Source organism: Bombina bombina, chromosome 1 (genome assembly GCF_027579735.1).
Source record: "Bombina bombina isolate aBomBom1 chromosome 1, aBomBom1.pri, whole genome shotgun sequence".
Classification (NCBI taxonomy): domain Eukaryota; kingdom Metazoa; phylum Chordata; class Amphibia; order Anura; family Bombinatoridae; genus Bombina; species Bombina bombina.
In genome coordinates this window covers 495,637,857-495,663,977 of record NC_069499.1, presented here as the reverse complement: position 1 = coordinate 495,663,977, position 26,121 = coordinate 495,637,857, and the positions used below count along the sequence as shown (strand labels likewise).

The following is a 26,121-nucleotide window of genomic DNA, read 5'->3' as shown; positions in this document are numbered from 1 at the left end:
GTTGTCCTCTCATAGATAAAGTGTTGTATCAGGATATCATTAGACATCTAACACCTATGGTTATCTATATGATATATGATATATTTTAATAAGGCACATGTCAACAGACAATCAAGCTCTTGTTTGGAGTAATACACTATGAGGATCTGAAGCACATGTTAAATTAAACACATAGTAGAATGATGACTTTTTGTTGTTGGCTAGTGATATGTTATACTTTATTGCCATAACTTAGGGAATCGTATATGACAGCCTTATCTTTTAACCTAATACGGGTGGTCACTAATTTATAGGCTATCTATGATGACACAGGGGGCAGCGCTAAATGTTGGTTTGATATTATTGTGAACAGATGAATTCGATTAATGACATCTCGTGCATATTACTTTTGTCAGATGTTTGATTCACGTGTAAGCAATGAGTTAGTGATTGATTTGTAGCAATTGATTATACGGCTAACGGATGTTACATATGTTCTATAGAGACATCACTTGGAGACCTATTATGTTTAACCTAGGACTTGTTGCGCTCATAATTGCCCGTGTTTCGGCTAATGTCAAGTATGACTCTAATTGGGTGCTCATCAAATTGAAGCTCTGACGCTAATTGGGTAGTAATATGGCTACCTAGTATTTGCTTGCAGTGTTAATATGCACTTAACTGTATTGTGCTTATGATTTAGCTTTTTGATTTGGCCCAGGTGTGTTGCCATAATGGGCTGTTGGCACATGCGCAGTAGCGCTAATGGGACGCTGATCCGACACACCTGAGTTGAATCTGATGCACGGTGTGGGGTATATATAGGAGGGTAAGTTTGATGGTTATTGTATATGTTTTTTGAGTCTGAGGAAGGGGCTAAAGACCATGAAACATCACAATAAAGAAACTGTGGAATTTAAAACCGGAGAGTGCCTGATTTTTTTGGATGTTACATAATTTTGTTCAAGAGCAGCCTGGAAACTGCATGACTATTTGGAGATATATATATATATATATATATACAGGGAGTGCAGAATAATTAGGCAAGTTGTAGTTTTGAGGATTAATTATATTATTGAACAACAGCCATGTTCTCAATGAACCCAAAAAACTCATTAATATCAAAGCTGAATAGTTTTGGAAGTAGTTTTTAGTTTGTTTTTAGTTATAGCTATTTTAGGGGGATATCTGTGTGTGCAGGTGACTATTACTGTGCATAATTATTAGGCAACTTAACAAAAAACAAATATATACCCATTTCAATTATTTATTTTTACCAGTGAAACCAATATAACATCTCAACATTCACAAATATACATTTCTGACATTCAAAAACAAAACAAAAACAAATCAGTGACCAATATAGCCACCTTTCTTTGCAAGGACACTCAAAAGCCTGCCATCCATGGATTCTGTCAGTGTTTTGATCTGTTCACCATCAACATTGCGTGCAGCAGCAACCACAGCCTCCCAGACACTGTTCAGAGAGGTGTACTGTTTTCCCTCCTTGTAAATCTCACATTTGATGATGGACCACAGGTTCTCAATGGGGTTCAGATCAGGTGAACAAGGAGGCCATGTCATTAGATTTTCTTCTTTTATACCCTTTCTTGCCAGCCATGCTGTGGAGTACTTGGACGCGTGTGATGGAGCATTGTCCTGCATGAAAATCATGTTTTTCTTGAAGGATGCAGACTTCTTCCTGTACCACTGCTTGAAGAAGGTGTCTTCCAGAAACTGGCAGTAGGACTGGGAGTTGAGCTTGACTCCATCCTCAACCCGAAAAGGCCCCACAAGCTCATCTTTGATGATACCAGCCCAAACCAGTACTCCACCTCCACCTTGCTGGCGTCTGAGTCGGACTGGAGCTCTCTGCCCTTTACCAATCCAGCCACGGGCCCATCCATCTGGCCCATCAAGACTCACTCTCATTTCATCAGTCCATAAAACCTTAGAAAAATCAGTCTTGAGATATTTCTTGGCCCAGTCTTGACGTTTCAGCTTGGGTGTCTTGTTCAGTGGCGGTCGTCTTTCAGCCTTTCTTACCTTGGCCATGTCTCTGAGTATTGCACACCTTGTGCTTTTGGACACTCCAGTGATGTTGCAGCTCTGAAATATGGCCAAACTGGTGGCAAGTGGCATCTTGGCAGCTGCACGCTTGACTTTTCTCAGTTCATGGGCAGTTATTTTGCGCCTTGGTTTTTCCACACGCTTCTTGCAACACTGTTGACTATTTTGAATGAAACGCTTGATTGTTCGATGATCACGCTTCAGAAGCTTTGCAATTTCAAGAGTGCTGCATCCCTCTGCAAGATATCTCACTATTTTTTACTTTTCTGAGCCTGTCAAGTCCTTCTTTTGACCCATTTTGCCAAAGGAAAGGAAGTTGCCTAATAATTATGCACACCTGATATAGGGTGTTGATGTCATTAGACCACACCCCTTCTCATTACAGAGATGCACATCACCTAATATGCTTAATTGGTAGTAGGCTTTCGAGCCTATACAGCTTGGAGTAAGACAACATGCATAAAGAGGATGATGTGGTCAAAATACTAATTTGCCTAATAATTCTGCACTCCCTGTATATATACAGTATATAGTAAAATGACAATAAAAAGCATGAACTGGATTCTGTAATTTTTCTAAGAAGACAAATCTTTTATGGTTCAAGCACATTTATGTAATGGCAAAAGATAAGAACCGGTGTTAATTCAAGTTAAGAACAAATCCAATTTACCCTGAATACACATTAAATATGAAAATCCCATTCACTGCGGATGTGGCTTAGATTTTATCAGATCTGACTCAAACGTAAATAGTTATTTCTGAACCAATCGATGAGAATGTTTTCAAGGACAGAGTAGTGTGAAATGAGACAGGACTACACACAATGACAATTTCACTGACATTGAGCAGTTACAAAATATTGAGATTCTTTTTTTTTGCAATTTCATTTCCACATTCATATTGTACACTATGTTTACCATCTTCAAGTAATTCCCGATTGGCTAAACCTGCTTCATGCTTGATGGTTTCCAATCAAATATTGAAACTTCGTAAAAAGGAACACATAGAATTTGTTAAAGGGACATAAAACAGGCATTGTGCATACTGTTAGTAAAGTGAGCCGCATGAGACTTGCTAAAAAGAGAAATATGCCCAGACTATCAAAACCCAACTGATTCTTTTATATTTTCATTTAAAATGAATAGCTCATTAAAGTCCTTCTTACCTTACAGAGGACATCATTGCATACTCCAGGTATATATAGTTATGTGACCATGCAACATCTTAACTAATAATTGGTTAGATCAGTGCAACAGCTTATTTGTAACTATCCTTATTTGGTTGCAGCAGATGAGATAGGATAAGCATGCTTTATTTTTTATTTTATTTTTAGAAATTTATCCATAGTATTAAATCCCTGCAAATTATCTGAACAAAAAGCCCTTTTAAAATGCATATATATATATATATATATATATATATATATATATATATATATATATTAAATAAAAATGATTTTAATGTACATTTTTGGACATAGTTTTAATATTAATTACTGGGGATATTGCAGGGTTTAATAATAAAGACAGGAAATTGGAACAGAGGTGTTCCAAAAGCATTAAGTGTTGTATTCTAATACTTATTTGCGTCAGATTTATGTGGCCTCACAAAGCTAAAACAAACGAAACTAGGTGTCTGTAGAATCGAAAAATATCAGAGAACAGGCCCTCAATTTATGCTTCCACAATAAACTGTAAAATATATACGCTTTAGTTTTTGTGCGTCTGCTGAGCACCTCCTGAATCTGTTTCTGTATAATTTAAAACCTACTCATTTTACAAACATAAATGCAATGTTAGAAAGTAAAGCTGAAAATGTATACAAATTCTTATAAGTGAAGTCTTGTTCAAGGAACAACATTTGGAAGTAATTTGTCTTTAAATGTTAATTCTGATAATATGTAGCATATTTCATAAGGACAATGAGCTGAATTCTAACCCATATATCTATATTACAGTAATTTCCCAATTTATATGAATACTCAGTTGTTGGTTGTCATGTTTAAAGTCTTATTTATAACAGAAAGATGAAAATGTTCATCTCAGGCATTGCATGATGCCTGTTACTTAGGTGTCACATGGTGATGACATCAATAGCATCTGCATGCTCTACTATAGTCCCACAATAATATCTCTGTTACTGAAGTGGCAATAGCACAGCAAAGTTTATTTTGTTTCGGTCTAAAACGAGGTTCTCTGTTGTCACCCACCAAAAAGTGGGTAATTGAGGAAAAGTTGTAGGTTAAAGCACGATCACAGCTGAAATCAGATTAAATTGTTCTACACATCCTGTCAGTCATATGTTCACACAGGACTCAGCCCCCATTGCTGTCGGTCTCTTTCAGTTTTATACCTATACCAGATCTCATATCAGTAAAAAGATCTGAAGCCTCTTTCAACTATATTATTACTCTAAACATCAAATCACCTGCTGTCGGTTATATGGCCATGAGTACATCTAAAAATACTAGACAGTCCAGTTAAATATTTGGCATCTGGCAACCATAATTCAAAGGTTGAAACACATAAAATGTAAGGCAACCGGGTTTTACATGAGATGTATCATTTGATCAGCCATACTGGCACTCTCTTATTAGAATGCCTATAAGCAGCTGCCATCTTTGGTCAATAACAAATCCAATCCTGAGTATCTAAAATCTTCCTATCATGAAGAAATTATGACACTGTTTTATACTTTCATCTGCTGAAAGAGAGTTTCCTTAAAGCTTAAGTTTCCATCTCCAGCCAGTAGGTAAACAGACCCCATGTTCATGCTATCTACCTCTAAACTCAGATAAATGCTGAAAAGTAGGTGCCTTGTTGTCAGGGTATTCACTATTACAATCCTGTCCCTTTAATTCTGAATCCTCTCTATGCTCCTCGCTTGGTAATTTGAATCAGTTACTTAATGTGACTCCTCTCTGAAGACACCTAGCCCTTTCCTCAATCTGTGGGGATTTCTTACTTGTTGCTTTGAATCTTTGCAGCCTACATTAATCCTTCATTGCTGTGTGCCGGTGTGCCTCTTTTATTACTTGCAGTTTCTTAGGAACCAAAGGAGCAGCTTTCAATTCCCTAACTGTTACACCGGGTGGCTGTGACGTCACACCCGGCATCTCAGCGTGTCTGCAGCGCGTGTACCGCGCTGTGTCCTTTCAACAAACAAGCATTCAGGATACCGTAAGGCTTTCATCTGGCTCTGACTTAGCCTTCCAAATAACCATCAGGAATTGGTCTGTATATTTTATTATTCTATTTGGATATCATTATGTCTCTCAAATAAGCAAACTACCTAAGCACTGTATTCAATGACTGTTACTATCACTAAACTGCAGGATTAACTTCAACTGCCTGTTACATTGCCTACTCTGTTTGAACTGCTGCTTGTTTAACATCATTTGCTGTGACCACCTTGAACTTGACTAAGTGACTTATCGTTTGTTACTAACTTATCCTTGCATAAACAATATCTGTTAACATAATCCAAAATATCATTCTAACTACATATGATATTCCCTGAAGTGCTGAATTCCTAACAAATACATTCTGGCCTAATAACAATATCTCTTTGTACTACATCTGTTTGTATTACATTCCATTTCACTACCTATCTTCTTTGTATATGTGTCAGTTATATCACATTTAATCACTAAGTAATTAGTTGATTAACTTCCTATCCTATCTATAGATACTCCTCCTATCTGTTGAGATACAGACATCCTGTAACCTGGTTGCGTGACAGCTCCGTATTCACTTAAATCTGTGTGAATCCAAGGTTTGGTGTGAGGCTGAGTGGTCCTGCTATAGCGGATACTAGGTACCTGAACTTATTTACCACCTGTTCTAACACATAACTTTACAGAACATAACATATTACCAAGCCAAATAAAAGTACCTCTATCCACTATCATGGAGTTGAGTGAGCTATCCAATAGAGTGGGTTCTCTAGCACAAAGTATGGATAGTATGTTACAGGGTTTAAGAGAGATACAAATTGAGAACCGGAATATTAGAAAATTTATTAATGAGCATATGGCAACTAAACCTTCTACTTCTGTGATTACACCGGAGCCTGTTGTGAGTCCGCCAGAGAAATTCTCTGGGGACAGGTCCATGTTCAGAGACTTTAGAAATTCTTGCACTCTTATGTTCACTTTGAAACCTAGGTCTTATCCTACTGACAGAATCAAAGTTTTGACTGTGATTTCTTTTTTGCGTGGAGAAGCTAAATCTTGGGCCAACGCTTTCTATGAGACTGATGATCCCATATTAAATTCTCTTGATTCTTTTTTTTCTGCGATGTCCCTTTTATATGAGGATCATAACAAGCAGAATACTGCTGAAACAGCTTTGAGATCCTTACGCCAAGGGAAAAGGATGGTAGAGGAATACATAACAGACTTTAAAAGATGGGCTCCTGACACTTTATGGAGAAACCCAGCTCTGAAAAATCAATTTCGCTTGGGCCTCAGTGACTCATTAAAAGATGAACTTGCTAGAGGTATCATTCCAGATGTTCTTGAGGATCTCATGACTTTATGTATTGGTATTGACCGGAGACTCAGGGAAAGGAAATATGAAAAATCCACAACTGACATTACTCCTAAGAAATACACTCCCTATCATGTAAATCTTCCTACCCATGCTACCAAGAATGTTGATGAACCCATGGATGTTGCTGTGATTAGAGGCCCTCTAAAGCCTGAAGAGAAAGCCAGACGCAAACTGCTTAATTTGTGCCTATATTGTGCCGAAAAGGATCATGGCGTAAGGGATTGCCCATCTCTCCTTCGTCAAAAGAAGGGTAAGAGAGTGAGATTTAAGCACAATGTTAATATGGTTAATAATAATTTGCTTCATTTATCAATCCCTCTCTCGTTGCAGTGGGATCAGCAGAAGATAGACGTACAGGCCGTAATTGACTCTGGAGCATCTGGGAATTTCATAGATTTAGTTTTTGTTGATAAGCACAAAATACCACTAATAAAAAAGACTGTTGCACTAGCCATCCGTTTGGTTGATGGTTCATTTTTTAGTTCTGGTCCTATCTCACACCATACAGTTCCACTTAAGGTTACCTCAGACTCAGGGCATACTGAGTTGATATCTTTTGATGTTTTACCAAGTTCTGTCTACCCTATGATACTTGGTATTCAGTGGTTGTCTATGCATAACCCCACTATTTCTTGGACAGACTCTACTGTAGTTTTTGATTCTCAGTACTGCAAGCAATTCTGCACTGATTCTCATACACTTTGTCATATTAATGTAGAGACATTACCAGATTGCTACAAAGAATATGCTGATGTTTTTGATAAGGTTGAGGCAGCCACACTTCCACCACATAGGAAGTATGACTGCCCTATTGATCTCATTCCTAACTGCACCATTCCATATGGTCATATATATCCTTTGTCCCAACCTGAACTAGCACACCTTAAGGAATATCTAGACGAAAACTTGAAAAAAGGGTTTATACGTCCATCCACTTCCTCTGCAGGTGCTGCTATGTTTTTTGTGAAAAATAAAGATGGCAGTTTACGCCCCATTATAGATTACAGACAACTGAATACATGTACTAAGAAAAACAGATATCCCCTGCCTCTCATTCCAGAACTAATTGAGCGCCTTCAGGGTGCCACCATCTACACCAAGCTCGATCTTAGGGGCGCATACAATTTAATCAGGATGAGAGCAGGGGATGAGTGGTTAACGGCTTTCCGTACACGATACGGACTTTACGAATACACAGTAATGCCGTTTGGGCTCTGCAATGCCCCAGCCACTTTCCAGTGCTTCATAAATGATGTTTTTCACGACCTTCTGGATGTATGTATTGTTATCTATTTAGATGACATTCTTGTCTATTCAGACACTTTTGAAAATCATTTAAAACATGTAAAATTAGTTCTATCTCGTTTAAGACAACATCATCTCTACGCCAAACTAGAGAAATGTATATTTAATACTAACTCTATTTCATTTTTGGGTTACTGTATCTCTCCTACTGGGATTACTATGGAGACCAGTAAAGTAGAAGCTATACTCAAATGGCCAGTACCCTCAAGTAAAAAAGATGTCCAGAGGTTTCTTGGTTTTGCGAATTTTTATAGAAAATTCATTAAAGATTTCTCACATATTGTCAAACCATTAACAACTTTAACTAAGAAACATATCAGGTTTTCATGGGATAGTAAAGCTCAGGACTCTTTCACTACCCTCAAGAATAAATTTACTTCAGCCCCTATTTTGCAATTCCCAGATCCCAGTTGTCATTTTACGCTTGAGGTTGATGCTTCTGAATTTGCAATAGGGGCTGTTCTATCCCAGAGGGCCTCTCAAGAACAGCCATTACATCCTGTTGCATTCTACTCTCGTGTCATGAGCTCAGCTGAGATAAACTATGGTATTGGTGATAAGGAATTGCTTGCCATCAAATCCGCATTGGAATTCTGGAGGCATATCCTGGAAGGTACAAAATTTCCTATTACTATTTACACAGACCATCATAACTTAGAGTATTTAAAGTCAAACAAGACCCTGACTTCTCGTCAAGTCCGCTGGAGCCTTTTCTTCTCACGTTTTGATTATGTGATCACCTATCGTCCAGGTTCTAAGAATCTTAAGGCAGATACCCTCTCTCGTATACCTCCTAAGCCACAAGATCATTTGACACCTGCCTCAGTGATACCTGCGGACAGAATCATTTGTTTAACAAACGATTTCTTGGAGACCCTAAAGCTGCAACAGAAGGAGGATTCATTAATAACACACCTCAATTTAAATAAACATTCTGATGAACTGTTCTATCATCATGATCAACTATATGTACCCAAGGATCTCAGGAATCTACTTTTAGCAGCAGCTCATGATTCCTCTTTAGCAGGTCATCCTGGCGTACATAGGACTCTTCATATCCTTTCAAGGAATTATTGGTGGCCCAAAATGTCTGATACAATCAAGCAATACATCAAAACATGTTTTCTTTGCACTACTAAAAAACATCAACATACACGTCCCTACGGATACCTTCTATCTCTTCCAATACCTGAAAGACCTTGGGCAGATATTGCTATGGACTTTATTGTCGATCTGCCACCTTCTGCTAACTTCAACACTATCATGGTCATTGTTGATCTTTTTTCTAAAATGGCCCATTTCCTGCCACATAGAGGTCTACCCACAGCTCAAGAAACAGCTACTCTTTTCATAGATCATATTGTCAAATTACATGGTCTACCAAATTCCATTACTAGTGACAGAGGTTCTCAGTTTACCTCTAGATTTTGGGAACATCTTTGTAAATCCCTCAACATCTCTAGGAGGTTAAGTACAGCTTTTCATCCACAAACCAATGGGCAGACTGAGAGAACAAATCAAGCCCTGGAACAGTATCTCCGTTGTTACTGTTCTCTAGAACAAGATAACTGGCATTCTCTCCTTTCCACTGCTGAATTTGCTCATAATAACATGCTCAATTCCTCCACTAAAATGTCTCCATTTTTCCTTAACTACGGTTTTCATCCTTCTTATGACATTCAGACTCCGAAAAACTCTCCTATACCCGTTGTTAATGATAAAATCAATACCTTAGTGAAAGGTTTCGCCACTGTAAAACAACTACTACTCAATGCTCAAAAAGCTCAAAAACATTACTACGATCTACGACGTTCTAAACCTCCCGAATATAAGGTGGGAGATAAAGTTTGGTTAAGCACGAAGAATATAAGATTACAAGTTCCTTCCAAAAAGCTCGCTTCACTTTATTTGGGTCCCTTTGAAATTAAGAATGTTGTTAATGTTAATGCAGTCACTCTTCAACTACCTTCTTCCATGAGAATTCATCCAACATTTCATGTCTCACTCCTTAAACCCTATGCTTCTATCAGGGCTACATCTTCGATGGATACTTCTTTAACTCATGTGACAGATGAGGAGTACGAGATTGATTCTATTCAAGATTCTCGATACTTTCGAAACCACCTTCAGTATTTGGTCAGTTGGAAGGGTTATGGACCTGAAGAAGATTCTTGGGAGCCTGCTACTAATGTTATGGCTCCGCGCTTGGTTTCCTTGTTCCATAGGAGGAATCCACACCGTCCAAGTCCTTGATCCGCTGAGCGGCTCCTTGAGGGGGGTGTCCTGTCAGGGTATTCACTATTACAATCCTGTCCCTTTAATTCTGAATCCTCTCTATGCTCCTCGCTTGGTAATTTGAATCAGTTACTTAATGTGACTCCTCTCTGAAGACACCTAGCCCTTTCCTCAATCTGTGGGGATTTCTTACTTGTTGCTTTGAATCTTTGCAGCCTACATTAATCCTTCATTGCTGTGTGCCGGTGTGCCTCTTTTATTACTTGCAGTTTCTTAGGAACCAAAGGAGCAGCTTTCAATTCCCTAACTGTTACACCGGGTGGCTGTGACGTCACACCCGGCATCTCAGCGTGTCTGCAGCGCGTGTACCGCGCTGTGTCCTTTCAACAAACAAGCATTCAGGATACCGTAAGGCTTTCATCTGGCTCTGACTTAGCCTTCCAAATAACCATCAGGAATTGGTCTGTATATTTTATTATTCTATTTGGATATCATTATGTCTCTCAAATAAGCAAACTACCTAAGCACTGTATTCAATGACTGTTACTATCACTAAACTGCAGGATTAACTTCAACTGCCTGTTACATTGCCTACTCTGTTTGAACTGCTGCTTGTTTAACATCATTTGCTGTGACCACCTTGAACTTGACTAAGTGACTTATCGTTTGTTACTAACTTATCCTTGCATAAACAATATCTGTTAACATAATCCAAAATATCATTCTAACTACATATGATATTCCCTGAAGTGCTGAATTCCTAACAAATACATTCTGGCCTAATAACAATATCTCTTTGTACTACATCTGTTTGTATTACATTCCATTTCACTACCTATCTTCTTTGTATATGTGTCAGTTATATCACATTTAATCACTAAGTAATTAGTTGATTAACTTCCTATCCTATCTATAGATACTCCTCCTATCTGTTGAGATACAGACATCCTGTAACCTGGTTGCGTGACAGCTCCGTATTCACTCTGTACCCTGCAGTAGTGACCCTCAGTTCAATGAGCAAAACCGGATTCCTGTAAGTTAAATCTGTGTGAATCCAAGGTTTGGTGTGAGGCTGAGTGGTCCTGCTATAGCGGATACTAGGTACCTGAACTTATTTACCACCTGTTCTAACACATAACTTTACAGAACATAACACTTGTAGATTGACAATTTCTAGTTGGCAACTTTTTCCCTTGTCAAAAGTCCTCAGCTTCTTTAGTCTTAGTACTCTTTGCTTTCTAGTAGGTTTCTGCTTGTAAAATTATCACGGGAAAATCACTATATGTGTTCATCTTTTTTCCTTTGAGGTTATCCCTGGATCACTGTGAAGAACACCATCACTTGGGACTATATCCTTTAAACATTTAAAGCATTTGATACTCTGTTACTTGTGGGAGACAAGAGAACTAGAATTTGGGATATAAAGATGGATCTTAAAATAGAAGGTCTCAATGCAAAATAAGCAGCCAAAGAGAGAAACTGGATAACAGATCCAGATCTGCATACCAAATACTGCAAGAACAAGCTGGAGAGAGATGGACCAAAGCTCTTCTTAACAAATCTTTTCAATCACCCTGGAATAAAAGGCCACTGAACTACCAGAGCATTAACAAACATAGTTCAAAGATCCCTGAATTCTTACACAGTAACTGGGGAAATTAATATTCAACCGGGAAGCCCGCCAAAGCTATCTGTGGGCGACCTCAAAGATCTATTATCTAATAGACATAATTAGATGAAGAGACCACAGTCCTGGAAAATGAACAACAGAAATCAGACAGCAATACGCTTCTGCCCAGGAAAGAATTAGAGATACTATCCTCATAACTAGGGAACTGTAAATTCCCCCATGACGATTAACATAAGCTACAGATGTAACATAGTCAAATCGGAAACAGAGAAAAAAATTCCCTTACAATAGGGGCCAGCTCAGAAGGGCCCTGAATATTGCACAGAGTTTAAAAACATTAACAGGTAACCTTGCCTCCTGAGGAAACCAAACTCCTTATGCCTTATGAGACCCTCAGACGCCCCCCCCATCCTGAAAAAAATTGCATCTGTAGAGATTACAGACAAAAAATCCCCCTGCATAAAGAGTTAATAGCTCATTAATCAAGACAGAAACAAATATGTTCTGGATTGTAAATAATTCCTCAGAGACAACTGAGAAAGCTCACTGTATCACTGGGAAAATATACATAGCTGAAGAGGACTCATATGGAAGTGAGCAAATGGAAAAGCAACCAAAGCCAAAAACATGAGAACTGACACCTCCATTCAAAGAGCAGCTGGATGAAAAAAAAACAGAGACTGAAAGTTTTAACAGGCAAATCCCAGATTCAATCATCTTTGCTCTGCCATAGAAACTGAATATTTAAAACCCCCAATAAAGACACCTTTAAGAATACTCTGAGAGCTGTAGTCAGACCAAACGGAAGAGCAACAAACTGAAAAAGCTCATCCAAAAAAGCTAATCTTAGAAACTAACAATGTTCCCAAAAAATAAGAAAATAAAGGTAAGCATCCTTAAAATGTATTGAGGACATAAACTGAGCCTACAGAACGTCTAAATAGTTTCCATTTTGAAAGTAGGAACTTTAGAAACTTGTTAAAAAATTCTAGGTCAGAATAGATCTGAAAGTTCCTTCCTACTTATGGAACAATTAATAGGATGAATGAATAGCTAACTGAGCCTACAGAGTTCCTAGAAACATAATACAGAAGAAATGCCTCCCTTGGGAGGCCTTGATCTGAAACCTATTTGATATCCTTGAGACTAGAATAAGAATTCAAGGATCCTGAACAGGCTAAAACCAAGCTTCCTGAAAAAGGAATTACCTACCCCCCTGTCAAAGCCTCTCGATCGAAGGCTGCACCTACATGCAAACACAGATGGGGAAAATATCTTAAACTGCTTAGGCCTGTTCCAATTAAACTAAAGGGCACTGGCCCTGACAGCATTCTCCAAGCCAAAAAAAGGCCTAGTATCTAACTTTGCAGCCTTGTAAACAGAAATTATAGTGCTCAAATTCAGTAAAAGGCACTAAAACATTTAGCAAATACTATCCTATTATTTCCAGACGAAACCAGAAGAATTTCAATACAAGGTGGAAAAAGATTTCTAAGCCCTGTTCTGATGAAAGGGACAAAACCCAAATATGAGCTTAAAATATACCCTTGGACTACTAGTCTTGAGGAAGAAAAGCTCCTTAACCCAAGACACTGTAGAAATAATGAAAATTCAAAACCAGAACCAAATAAAATCTCTCTCTGTAAAGAAAGAGATAAAAGTCTGGAATTAGAAATAATTTCAGTAAACCAGATTCTAATTAAAATGCACTTCTAGAAAGAACAGCTAAAGACTCTAGCATTACGGAGTGCCAACAAAAGAAAGCTCATTTAAACAACATAAGAGGTTTAAAAAAACTAACTGGCAGAATCAAAAGAAAACTGCCCAGAAATACAAAGATCAAGCAACAGCCACATCAGCAAAATATATAACTGGACTGAAACTATAACTTGCTTGCAAATAAGCCTTCCTCAGGAAGGAAATAAAATTCCTGACTAAAGGGACTATAAAGGAAGAACTATCTTCAAAAAGAATGATAGAACATATAGCCACAGTAAAAATAGCCCCAACCATTTTGAGACTAGCTTCCAAAAGCTCAATAATAATTCTAGAGAAGAAATAAAAGGAATACCTGATTTAGTCCAATTTCTAAATATAATCTCACAAACTGCAACAGGGACAAGAAACACACCAAGGGATTAAACAGTATATACAGTAACATTTAACTGGTATATCCCTATCTACTTTAGGATTGTGTAACCTCTAAAGTAAGTAAAAAATAAAAAAGAGAATGAATATGCTTAACATAAAATGAAATAAAAGGAGTAAAAAGATCAGAGACACAGCAGCCTCATAACTAGAAACATTAACCTTAGCAGGCTAAGAACTAGAAGAAAATAAATTCTGAACTGACCTTTTATGCTTAGTTGAAAGAGACATAGCTACCATCATTTCACTGTTGTTCGAATGAAGTTCATAATTCCAGGAGAAAAGTAGTATATTCTTTGTGTAAGGAACAAACAAAAGGAGCAAGAACAGTAGTAGTAATGGTCGGAATGCATTAAAACATTAATACATTTATTACGAAAGATTGCTGAGCATATAACAATATAAACATTTTATACTGGTAGTAAAATGTTCAAATGACCCAGCTTTAAAGGCAGATTTAGGGACAGAATTACAAGGCTCCATAACTGCAAAAAAAACTAATAATCAAGTTAAACGCAGAAAACAAAGTTAAATGATAACACCTCCGTTAAAATAGCTCTTAAAGAAAGAGAGACACTTACCCCTTATGCAAAAAAACCCTCTTTAAAACTTACTATTTGAAAAAACACTAATACAAGAGAAGTACATCTTGCATCTAGACAGCACATTTGTAAAGGGAGGTGCACGTCAAACTTACGTTATATATATATAATCAAAAAGGGTGCCAAAAAGTACACACACTATCATGCTGACACATGCAGACCTGAAGGTCATTGTACATCAAAAAATATAAGTGCTCAAACCAATCTAGCGTGCGTCACAATACTTGCGTGAAAACGCCGAAGAGTCAAGAAATGTGTACGTGCATGAAAAAAATGGTGCAATAAAAAATAAACATATTAACACTTTATAAGGGGAAATATCAGACAACATATATAACTGTCCCAAGGCTGTGAACATGTATAACAAGATTTATAATGATAACCTAAATGGCTTATAGAGTGCCAAGTAAATAAAAATATAGTACTTACCCAAGGGCACTTTGCTACTGGAGGAAACCAGTACGAAGCCAAGACTAGTTCTGAAACATAACTGCAGAGGAACTGAAATAGGAGTATATTTACAACGCAAAAAGCAATGGAACCCCATGGCAAGGATTGTGACTAAATCCCCCTGGTGAAATATATGTCACTACCAATACTCCAAATAAATCCCCCTGACAAGCACTTGTACTCTGAGGGGAAACGGGCCTCAACTCAATCTAACCCCCCTCTCTGAAGAATCAAATGTACATCTTCTTTCTTCAACCACCTCCAGTAGAGGCAAAGACAAGAATGAGTTACTGTTGAGGTAGGAGGAATCTTTGCCTCCTCCTAGTGGTAGGGAAGAGTAATTCCCAGGAGTAATGGATCATGGGCTCTCACCACCTGTATTAAAGAAATATAGTTTATGTCAATTATTTTGGTCATCTCCCTTCATAAATCCACTAATTATTGGAGAAAGTTGGGGGAAGTGAAGAAGAGGAGCTGATAGTTATTTTCCCAAGATGCTTAAATGGCAATGTTCTTATAGATTTATTGTAGTGAAGAAGATAAAATGAAACTAAGAAAACACAGCTGAGCAATGTGGAAATGTAAATAAAATGTTATACTAGATGCAAGTTTTTGCAGAGAATGCCAAAAGAGTTTGTAAAACACCTTCCAGTGGCGAAATTATAATCGCTTGCTTATCTTAACAAACTATATACAACAATTCTTTATTTAAAAATGAAATGCCTTATCTGTATAATGAGTGATTGCACATGTCAATGCCTTTTAAAGCTGTTAGAATAGTTATGAAAGCTGCAGGAGCTTTCATATATATGGTAAGATCATGGGAACACTCTTTGGCAAATGAAGATGAGACTCTAGTTAATTAGAAACAACAAAATACATCTTGAAAATGTTTCCAACAATATAAATAGTCAATAACTTAATCTTCAGCAAATCCTAGAAAGCTTAAAAGAACTCAACTAGAGGCATTTCCTTACCTATCCCAGCTAGAACACTGTTTGTAGCCTACAGTAGGAGTGTCCAATCAAAACTATGTACTGTTCTAATTAGAAAAATATATACATGCATACAACCAGAACACATGCATTGCATCCATATAGCGGAGACAGAAAGAAGCCAGTTAGCTGTGTACGAGCACAGTCAAATGCCTTAGAATCCACATGCTGTGCATAAGCAGTTTATCGTGGTATACAATCCCTGAGAAACTACTGTGATTGACTAATTTTGTTCAAGTATGAACTTAAAAGTTAGGGAAATGAGGGTCTTATGTAACCCCTTAGCTTTAGAATGAGCCATTAGGTGTAAACATAGGCTAAGGATAAAGATTAAAGACAAGCATTATAGCTGAAAAGTGGATACTTGCCAAAAAGAGAAAGAACACCTTGAGTGTGAGGGTAAAAGGACAACAATTACCATTGCTATTGGTCATGACTAATACATTTAAATATCTCTGGTAAGGGAAATCAAAGATGTCAGTTTGAGTGCAGGTTCCAAATGTTTGTTCAATGCCACAGTATCACCACAAGAGAATTCTCAACAGCTTTCAGAGTGGTTACACAAACTAATCTTTCAAAAGGCCTATTCTTCATTATTGTAAGGTATTATATTGTGTTAAAGGGACAGTCTACACCAGAATTTTTGTTTTTAAAAAGAAAGATAATCCCTTTATTAACCTTTCCCCAGTTTTGCATAACCAGCACTGTTATAGAAATACACCTTTTACCCCTGTGATTACCTTGTATCTAAGCCTCTGCAGACTGCCCCCTTATTTCAGTTCTTTTGACAGACTTGCATTTTAGCCAATCAGTGCTGGCTCCAGGGTAACTTCATGTGCATGAGCTCAATGTTATCTATATGAAACACATGAACTAATGCCCTCTAGTGGTTAAAATGCATTCAGATTAGAGGCAGTCTTCAATGTCTAAGAAATTAGCATATGAACCTCCTAGGTTTAGCTTTCAACTAAGAATACGAAAAGAACAAAGCAAAATTGGTGATAAAAGTAAATTGGAAAGTTCTTTAAAATGACATTCCCTATTTAAATCATGAAAGTATTTTTTGGACTTGACTGTCCCTTTAAGTATATTGTGTTAAGTGTTTCTGTTTTATTTTAGAAATATTCATGTAAAGAATTTAAAATAATGATATAATATATTATACAAAAATACATCAGCATGCACACATTTTCTGAATAAAGTATAACTTAAGATAACAAACCAACAAAAAAATGTTTTTACCTCACAGACTTTTTCTAGCATTGGCATCCATGATGTAGCTAAGTGGCAGTTTTGAAGAACTACCCAGCTTCCCTCTTTAATGGCCTTTTCTGTCATACTTAAGGCTATTGGACCTTGTCCTTGGCCAAGAGATAAGGAGCTTAGCTTCGAACCCCCAAAGCCCTATAAAGTAAAAAAAAAAGACACATGCATAACTGTACAGCATAATCTATTTTATAGAATAATTTTCTTGTTGTGGCTCATTCATTTTCTTGCATTGCTCATCAAACCTCCCTAGCATAGCAGAGAGGGAAAATATTTGACAATAAAATGAAGCAAGTCACATATATCCAAACATTTGTGTCACTTTTCCAACCTATTCTTTGTGCATGAGGTAGGGGTAAAGACATGAGGGTAAACTTAGTTCACGCAGGATGACGTGATATGCCCGTACATATATGAAGACATTTTGTCTTATAATGTGTATGAGGTGGAATAAATTCAGTATTTACATTTGTACAAAGCCAACAATCTCTATTCTGAACACTGGATTGACTTGATATTTCATTGTACAGTATTCAATATAAACTTTTGGTATACACTTGATCAGTCTCCACTCTTGCATAGAGTTGATCAAATAACCTGTAATTCAGATGCACGACAACTAAATGAGTTAATATAATTATTATTATTGCTTTTGGCAAATGATTTTAATGTACAAGCCATTAATAATTTGATAGTACCCAAAAAGTGATTTGATAACAACCATATACATTCTCTAACTCCAATAATTATTTTTCTTTCATCATGTGTTTAGAACAAATCTAAATGCTTTAGTGTAAATATATTAAATAACTGCTTAATTACGACAGATTCCACTTCGTCACAAAAATATATTAAATTTAACTGTTGAACATTTATAGAAAATCATTGATGTTTGCTTTCAACAGTTTAATTTACTTGAAAGAAAGATAATTTGTTGACAGAATTTGTAAGATAATTATAAAATTAATGTTTGTGGTCTTTTTGTTATATATATATATGTGTGTGTGTGTGTGTGTGTGTTCTTACATTTCGTTAAGAACAGACAATTTTATCTAGTTTATCTAGTTATATGTTTTTAAATGTTATCAAAAGCTCAGATCTTAGCTCAGAGGAGAGAAAGAGATGATATGATAGAAACATGATAGTGTATTAAAGGGCTTACAGTTGAGGCTGTAAGTACTTTCGAAAGATCAACACCAAAAGAAGGAGTCATGATCTCAATATGAATGGTAGCAGGTTTAAGAGTAATTTGTGGAAGCAATTTTTCACAGAAAGGCTGGTTGATTAATGGAATAAACTTTCATTATAGGTGGTAACTGTGGGGGACTTTAATAATACATTGTAAAAGGATAAGGCTCACCTATGATCAAGTTACACTATGGGTAGCATTACTGGCCTATGGTACTTATCTCCTATCAAAATCTATCGGCAACATTTTGAGTTTTGCGTAAGGAGCTATGCTGTGCTAACAAGCATTTTTTTCTCACCGCTCACCTGCAGCGCTGGTATTACGGGTTTTCAGAAACCCGGCTTTAAAAGACAAGAAGTGAGTGTAGAGCAAAATTTAGCTCCATATCTCACTTCAATACCAGCGCTGCTTAAGTCAGCGGTAAGCTGGTCGCACGTGCTCGTGCACGATTTCCCCATAGACATCAATGGGGAGAGCCGGCTGAGAAAAAGTCTAACACCTGCAAAAAAGCAGCGTCAAACTCAGTAACGCAGCCCCATTGATTCCTATGGGGAAACACATTTTATGTTTACACCTAATACCCTAACATGAACCCCGAATCTAAACACCCCTAATCTTACACTTATTAAGCCCTAATCTGCCGCCCCTGACATCACCGACACCTGCATTATATTTATTAACCCCTAATCTACCGCTCCGGACACCGCCTCCACCTACATTATACTTATGAACCCCTAATCTGCTGCCCCCAACATCGCCGACACCTACATTATATTTATTAACCCCTAATCTGCCGCCCCAATGTCACCGCAACCTACCTACACTTATTAACCCCTAATCTGCTGCCCCCAACGTCGCCGCCACTATATTAAATTTATTAACCCCTAAACCTAAGTCTAACCCTAACCCTAACACCCCCTAACAAATATAATTTAAATAAATCTAAATAAAAACCTATCATTAACTACATTATTCCTATTTAAAACTAAATACTTACCTGTAACATAAACCCTACGCTCGCTACAATATAACTAATAGTTACATTGTATCTAGCTTAGGGTTTATTTTTATTTTACAGGCAAGTTTGTATTTATTTTAACTAGGTAGACTAGTTATTAAATAGTTCTTAACTATTTAAAAACTACCTAGCTAAAATAAATACAAATTTACCTGTAAAATAAAACCTAACCTAAGTTACAATAACACCTAACCTTACACTATAATTAAATAAATTCCCTACATTAAATACAATTAAATAAATTAAATTAAATTAGCTAAATCACAAAAAAACACTAAATTACAGAAAATAAAAAACAAATTACAGATCTTTAAACTAATTACACCTAATCTAAGAGCCCTATCAAAATAAATAAAGCCCCTCCAAAATAAAAATAAAAAACCTAGCCTAAACTACCAATAGCCCTTAAAAGGGCCTTTTGCGGGGCATTGCCCCAAAGAAATCAGCTCTTTTTCCTGAAAAAAAAATACAAACACCCCCCAACAGTAAAACCCACCACCCACACAACCAACCCCCCAAATTAAATACTAACTAAAAAAACCTAAGCTCCCCATTGCCCTGAAAAGGGCATTTGTATGGGCATTGTCCTTAAAAGGGCATTTAGCTCTATTGCGGCCCAAAGTCCCTAATCTTAAAAATAAACCCACCCAATACACCCTTAAAAAAATCCTAACACTAACCCCCGAAGATTCACTTACTGGGAGAAGTCTTCATCCAAGCGGCAAGATGTCCTCAACGAAGCCGGCAGAAGTGGTCCTCCAGACGGGCAGAAGTGGTCCTCCAGACGGGCAGAAGTCTTTATCCAGACGGCATCTTCTATCCTCATCCTTCCGATGCAGAGCATCCTCTTCTTCCGACGGCTTTTTCGTAATGAATATCACTTTAATTGACGTCATCCAGGATGACGTCCCTTAGATTCCTATTGGCTGATAGAATTCTATCAGCCAATTGTAATTAAGGTAGAAAAAATCCTATTGGCTGATGCAATCAGCGAATAGGATTGAACTTAAATCCTATTGGCTGATCCAATCAGCTAATAGGATTGAGCTGGCATTCTATTGGCTGATTGGAACAGCCAATAGAATGCCAGCTCAATCCTATTGGCTGATTGCATCAGCCAATAGGATTTGTTTGACCTTAATTCCGATTGGAGGATGCTCCGCGTCGGATGTCTTGAAGATGGACCCGCTCCGTGCCGGAAGGATGAAGATAGAAGATGCCATCTGGATGAAGACTTCTGCCCGTCTGGAGGACCACTTCTGCTGGCTTTGTTGAGGACATCTTGCCGCTTGGATGACGACTTCTCCCGGTAAGTGAATCTTCGGGGGTTAGTGTTAGGATTTTTTTAAGGGTGTATTGGGTGGGTTTATTTTTTAGATTAGGGATTTTGGGCCACAATAGAGCTAAATGCCCTTTTCAGGGCAATGGGGAGCTTAGGTTTTTTTAGTTAGTATTTAATTTGGGGGATTGGTTGTGTGGGTGGTGGGTTTTACTGATGGGGGGGTGTTTGTATTTTTTTTTAAGGGCTATTGGTAGTTTAGTTTAGGCTAGGGTTTTTTTTTATTTTGGGGGGGCTTTTATTATTTTGATAGGGCTATTAGATTAGGTGTAATTAGTTTAGAGATCTGTAATTTGTTTTTTATTTTCTGTAATTTAGTGTTTGTTTTTTTGTGAATTGGCTAATTTAATTGTATTTAATGTGGGGAATTTATTTAATTATAGTGTAAGGTTAGGTGTTATTTTACAGGTAAATTTGTATTTATTTTAGCTAGGTAGTTATTAAATAGTCTACCTAGTTAAAATAAATACAAACTTGCCTGTAAAATAAAAATAAACCCTAAGCTAGATACACTGTAACTATTAGTTATATTGTAGCTAGCTTAGGGTTTATTTTATAGGTAAGTATTTAGTTTTAAATAGGAATAATGAAGTTAATGATAGGAATTTAATTTAGATTTATTTTAATTATATTTAAGTTAGGGGACGATAGATTAGGGGTTAATAAATGTAGGTAGGTGGTGGCGATGTTGGGGGCAGCAGATTAGGGGTTAATAAATATAATGTAGGTGGCGGCGATGTCCATAGTGGAAAATTAGGGGTTAATAAGTATAATGTAGGTGGCAGCGATGTTAGGGACGGCAGATTAGGGGTTAATAATATTTAACTAGAGTTAGTGAGGTGGGAGTGTGGCGGTTTAGGGGTTAATATGTTTATTCTAGTGGCGGCGATGTCCGGAGCGGCAGATTAGGGGTTAAAATTTTTATTATAGTGTTTGCGATGCAGGAGGGCCTCGGTTTAGGGGTTAATAGGTAGTTTATGGGTGTTAGTGTACTTTTTAGCACTTTAGTTATGAGTTTTATGCTACGGCGCTGTACTATAAAACTCATAACTACTGACTTTAAAATGCGTTAGGGACGTTGGAGGTAGAAGGTGTACCGCTCACTTTTTGGCCTCCTAGGACAGACTCGTAATACCGGCGCTATGGAAGTCCCATAGAAAAAAGACTTTACAAAGTTTACGTAAGTTGGTTTGTTGTAAGGCCAAAAAAGTGTGCGGTGCCCCTAAACCTGCAAGACTTGTAATACCAGCGGTAGTGAAAAAGCAGCGTTAGCACCTGTTAACGCTGCTTTTTCAGCCTACCGCACAACTCGTAATCTAGCCGTATGTTTCCCTCTTTTGCTCCAGATATTCAATTAAGGGCCAAAATCACAATGTATATAAAAAAAAAGTATATATTAGTATATAAATGTGCCTGACAAAAAAGCTCATAAAAAATGACATGGCAACAATATAATAGACTCATTGTTTGAAATTGTAAACATAGATATTTTTTTCTTTAGAAAGCAATATAAATGTAGATAACCAATTGTAGGCGCACACTCGCTCATAGGAAACTGAAATGTAATATTTTGTATGTGCATTGAACACCACTAGATTGTTAATCTGTCATTAGTTCTTGTTACTTTTTGTTTCTTTTAATAAACCTGTACCCGGGAACCTTTTTTGTTTACAACTCACTCTCAGATAGAGGTCCTGGTCAGGCAAATAGCTATAATTGTTATTATATCTGGTTTGAAACTTGTTACTGAGACTGTAATAAATGGATGCTAAAGATGCAGCAATGTCATGATCATAGTTTGATTGATGCACAGAGGATGCTTCATTTCTGTTACAATCAATATTGATAATTAGTAGTTTATCTTTGTTACATCTGTTATGGAAATTGAATTCATAATAAAGATTGAAAATAAAATTCTATTGCACTAAACAGAAAACTACTGCAATTGCATCAACTCTAAAAGTATGAATGTCTGCACTTACCTGGTCATCTGCAAATTTTAATAGAGCTGCCATTGGATCAGCACCAGGAGACAAAACAAAAATGAGTGGAGCACAGCAGTGACTATCACCAAATGCCTTGGAGAGATCGAATGGAGGGGGTTCAATAAATGGTCGTCCCAATTTTTCAGTCACAAATTCTTGCACCATTGGAATAACCTAGTGGTACATGGTGAATACTGTTATTGAAGCATTTAATACGTTTGCATCATTTAATCCTTTGCTTGGCAAACCTGGGTGCCAATGCAGCCATCCAGGACAACCAGCGGTTAATAGCTTTACAAATCTTAAAAGAATTGGTGATTCAGAAAGGCAATGTTTGCAAGTTCATGTTTGTCTTCTACAGAGCTTTCTGTCTTTGCTATTCATAAAGTTGACCAAACAGATGAAAAACAGTAAACACTTAAAAGATCAAACTTACAACAGTTAAAGGAACTTTAAAATCAATATTTACTTCCTCCTAAAAGGTTTTACTATATATAGGGCCAGATTACGAGTAGCGCGCTAATAGTAACTCACGAGTGATATCAGGTTTATCGTGGCTGTTTGCGAGTTTCAGAAGGAGCATGCGTATTATAAGTTGAAAGTAAATGCAAACGCATGAGCGCAATCGCGATTTACGCTAGAATGAATACTGCAACCTCAGAGCACTGGTTAAAGGGACAGTAAACATAAAAAATAATGCTACATAATTCTGCACTATGTGCAGCATTATGTAACATTATCCTAGCGACACCTTAAAAAACAAGAGATTGAGAGATTCCCCCCCAAAACTATACTTACGTTCCATTCATTGCCAGTCTCTTCTGATTTTATTTTTCTTCACAAAAGCATGTCGCAGCCCCACTGTCTAATCACAGTAAGCCAGATCACGCCATTGAACTGAATGTAGGGGCAAATCTCTTAATCGCTTTTGTTTTTTTAAGATGTTGTTAGGATGATGTTACTTAATTCTGCACATAGTGATTTAGATAAAGCATGCAATTTTAAACAACTTTCCAATCTACTTTTATCATAAAATTACTAAACCTAAGTATGCTCATGTTCTAATTTCTAAGTCTATGAAGGCCGCCTATAATCTCAGTGCATTTGGACAGTTTTTCACAGCCAGACAGCTCTAGTTCACGTGCGCCATATAAATAACATTGTGCTCACTCCTTTGGATTTACCTAAGAGTTAGCACTGATTGGCTAAAATACAAGTCTGGCAAAAGAACTAAAATAAGGCTTAGATACAAAAGTAATCACAGAGGTAAAAAACATAATTTATGCTTACCTGATAAATTTGTTTCTCTTGTGGTGTATCCAGTCCACGGATCATCCATTACTTGTGGGATATTCTCCTTCCCAACAGGAAGTTGCAAGAGGATCACCCACAGCAGAGCTGCTATATAGCTCCTCCCCTAACTGCCATATCCAGTCATTCGACCGAAACAAGCCTAGAAAGGAGAAAAAATGGGGTGCAGTGGTGACTGTAGTTTAAATTAAAATTTAGACCTGCCTTAAAAAGACAGGGCAGGCCGTGGACTGGATACACCACAAGAGAAACAAATTTATCAGGTAAGCATAAATTATTTTTTCTCTTGTAAGGTGCATCCAGTCCACGGATCATCCATTACTTGTGGGATACCAATACCAAAGCTAAAGTACACGGATGAAGGGAGGGACAAGGCAGGCTTAAATGGAAGGAACCACTGCCTGTAGAACCTTTCTCCCAAAAATAGCCTCCGAAGAAGCAAAAGTATCAAATTTGTAAAATTTTGAAAAGGTATGAAGCGAAGACCAAGTCGCCGCCTTGCAAATCTGTTCAACAGAAGCCTCATTCTTAAAGGCCCAGGAGGAAGCCACAGCTCTAGTAGAATGGGCTGTAATTCTTTCAGGGGCTGCTGTCCAGCAGTCTCATAGGCTAAGCGTATTACGCTCCAAAGCCAAAAAGAAAGAGAGGTTGCCAAAGCTTTTTGACCTCTCCTCTGTCCAGAGTAAACAACAAACAGTGTAGATGTTTGGCGAAAATCTTTAGTAGCTTGTAAGTAAAACTTCAAAGCACGGACCACGTCCAGATTATGTAAAAGACGTTCCTTCTTTGAAGAAGGATTAGGACACAATGATGGAACAACAATCTCTTGATTGATATTCTTGTTAGAAACTACCTTAGGTAAAAACCCAGGTTTTGTACGCAGAACTACTTTATCTGAATGGAAAATCAGATAAGGAGAATCACATTGTAAGGCAGATAACTCAGAGACTCTCCGAGCCGAGGAAATAGCCATCAAAAACAGAACTTTCCAAGATAAAAGTTTAATATCAATGGAATGAAGGGGTTCAAACGGAACCCCTTGAAGAACTTTAAGAACCAAGTTTAAGCTCCATGGGGGAGCAACAGGTTTAAACACAGGCTTAAATCTAACCAAAGCCTGACAAAAAGCTTGAACGTCTGGAACTTCTGCCAGACGCTTGTGCAAAAGAATAGACAGAGCAGAAATCTGTCCCTTTAAAGAACTAGCTGATAATCCTTTTTCCAAACCCTCTTGGAGAAAGGACAATATCCTAGGAATCCTAACCTTACTCCATGAGTAATTCTTGGATTCACACCAATAAAGATATTTACGCCATATCTTATGATAGATTTTCCTGGTGACAGGCTTTCGTGCCTGTATAAGGGTATCAATGACTGACTCGGAGAAGCCACGCTTTGATAAAATCAAGCATTCAATCTCCATGCAGTCAGTCTCAGAGAAATTAGATTCGGATGATTGAAAGGACCTTGTAGTAGAAGGTCTTGTCTCAGAGGCAGGGTCCATGGTGGAAAGGATGACATGTCCACTAGGTCTGCATACCAGGTCCTGCGTGGCCACGCAGGCACTATCAATATCACCGATGCTCTCTCCTGTTTGATTTTGGCAATCAGTCGAGGGAGCAGAGGAAACGGTGGAAACACATAAGCCAGGTTGAAGAACCAAGGTGCTGCTAGAGCATCTATCAGTGCCGCTTCTGGGTCCCTGGACCTGGATCCGTAACAAGGAAGCTTGGCGTTCTGGCGAGACGCCATGAGATCCAGTTCTGGTTTGCCCCAACGATGAACCAATTGAGCAAACACCTCCGGATGGAGTTCCCACTCCCCCGGATGAAAAGTCTGACGACTTAGAAAATCTGCCTCCCAGTTCTCTACACCTGGGATAGGGATTGCTGATAGGTGGCAAGAGTGAGTCTCTGCCCAGCGAATTATCTTGGAGACTTCTAACATCGCTAGGGAACTCCTGGTTCCCCCTTGATGGTTGATGTAAGCCACAGTCGTGATGTTGTCCGACTGAAATCTGATGAACCTCAGGGTTGCTAACTGAGG

General features: G+C 37.7%; 1 protein-coding gene across 1 annotated transcript in view; it reads right to left on the bottom strand.

The window, feature by feature from the left end:
* Nucleotides 1-26,121, bottom strand: part of DNAH7 (dynein axonemal heavy chain 7) — a 784,664-nt gene that overhangs the window by 137,186 nt on the left and 621,357 nt on the right. The window contains exons 53-54 of the mRNA XM_053698573.1: nt 22,762-22,938; nt 17,210-17,371 (exon numbers count right to left, since the gene is read on the bottom strand). Of these exons, the coding sequence (XP_053554548.1) occupies nt 17,210-17,371; nt 22,762-22,938 (339 nt within the window). The remainder of the gene's footprint in view (nt 1-17,209; nt 17,372-22,761; nt 22,939-26,121) is intronic.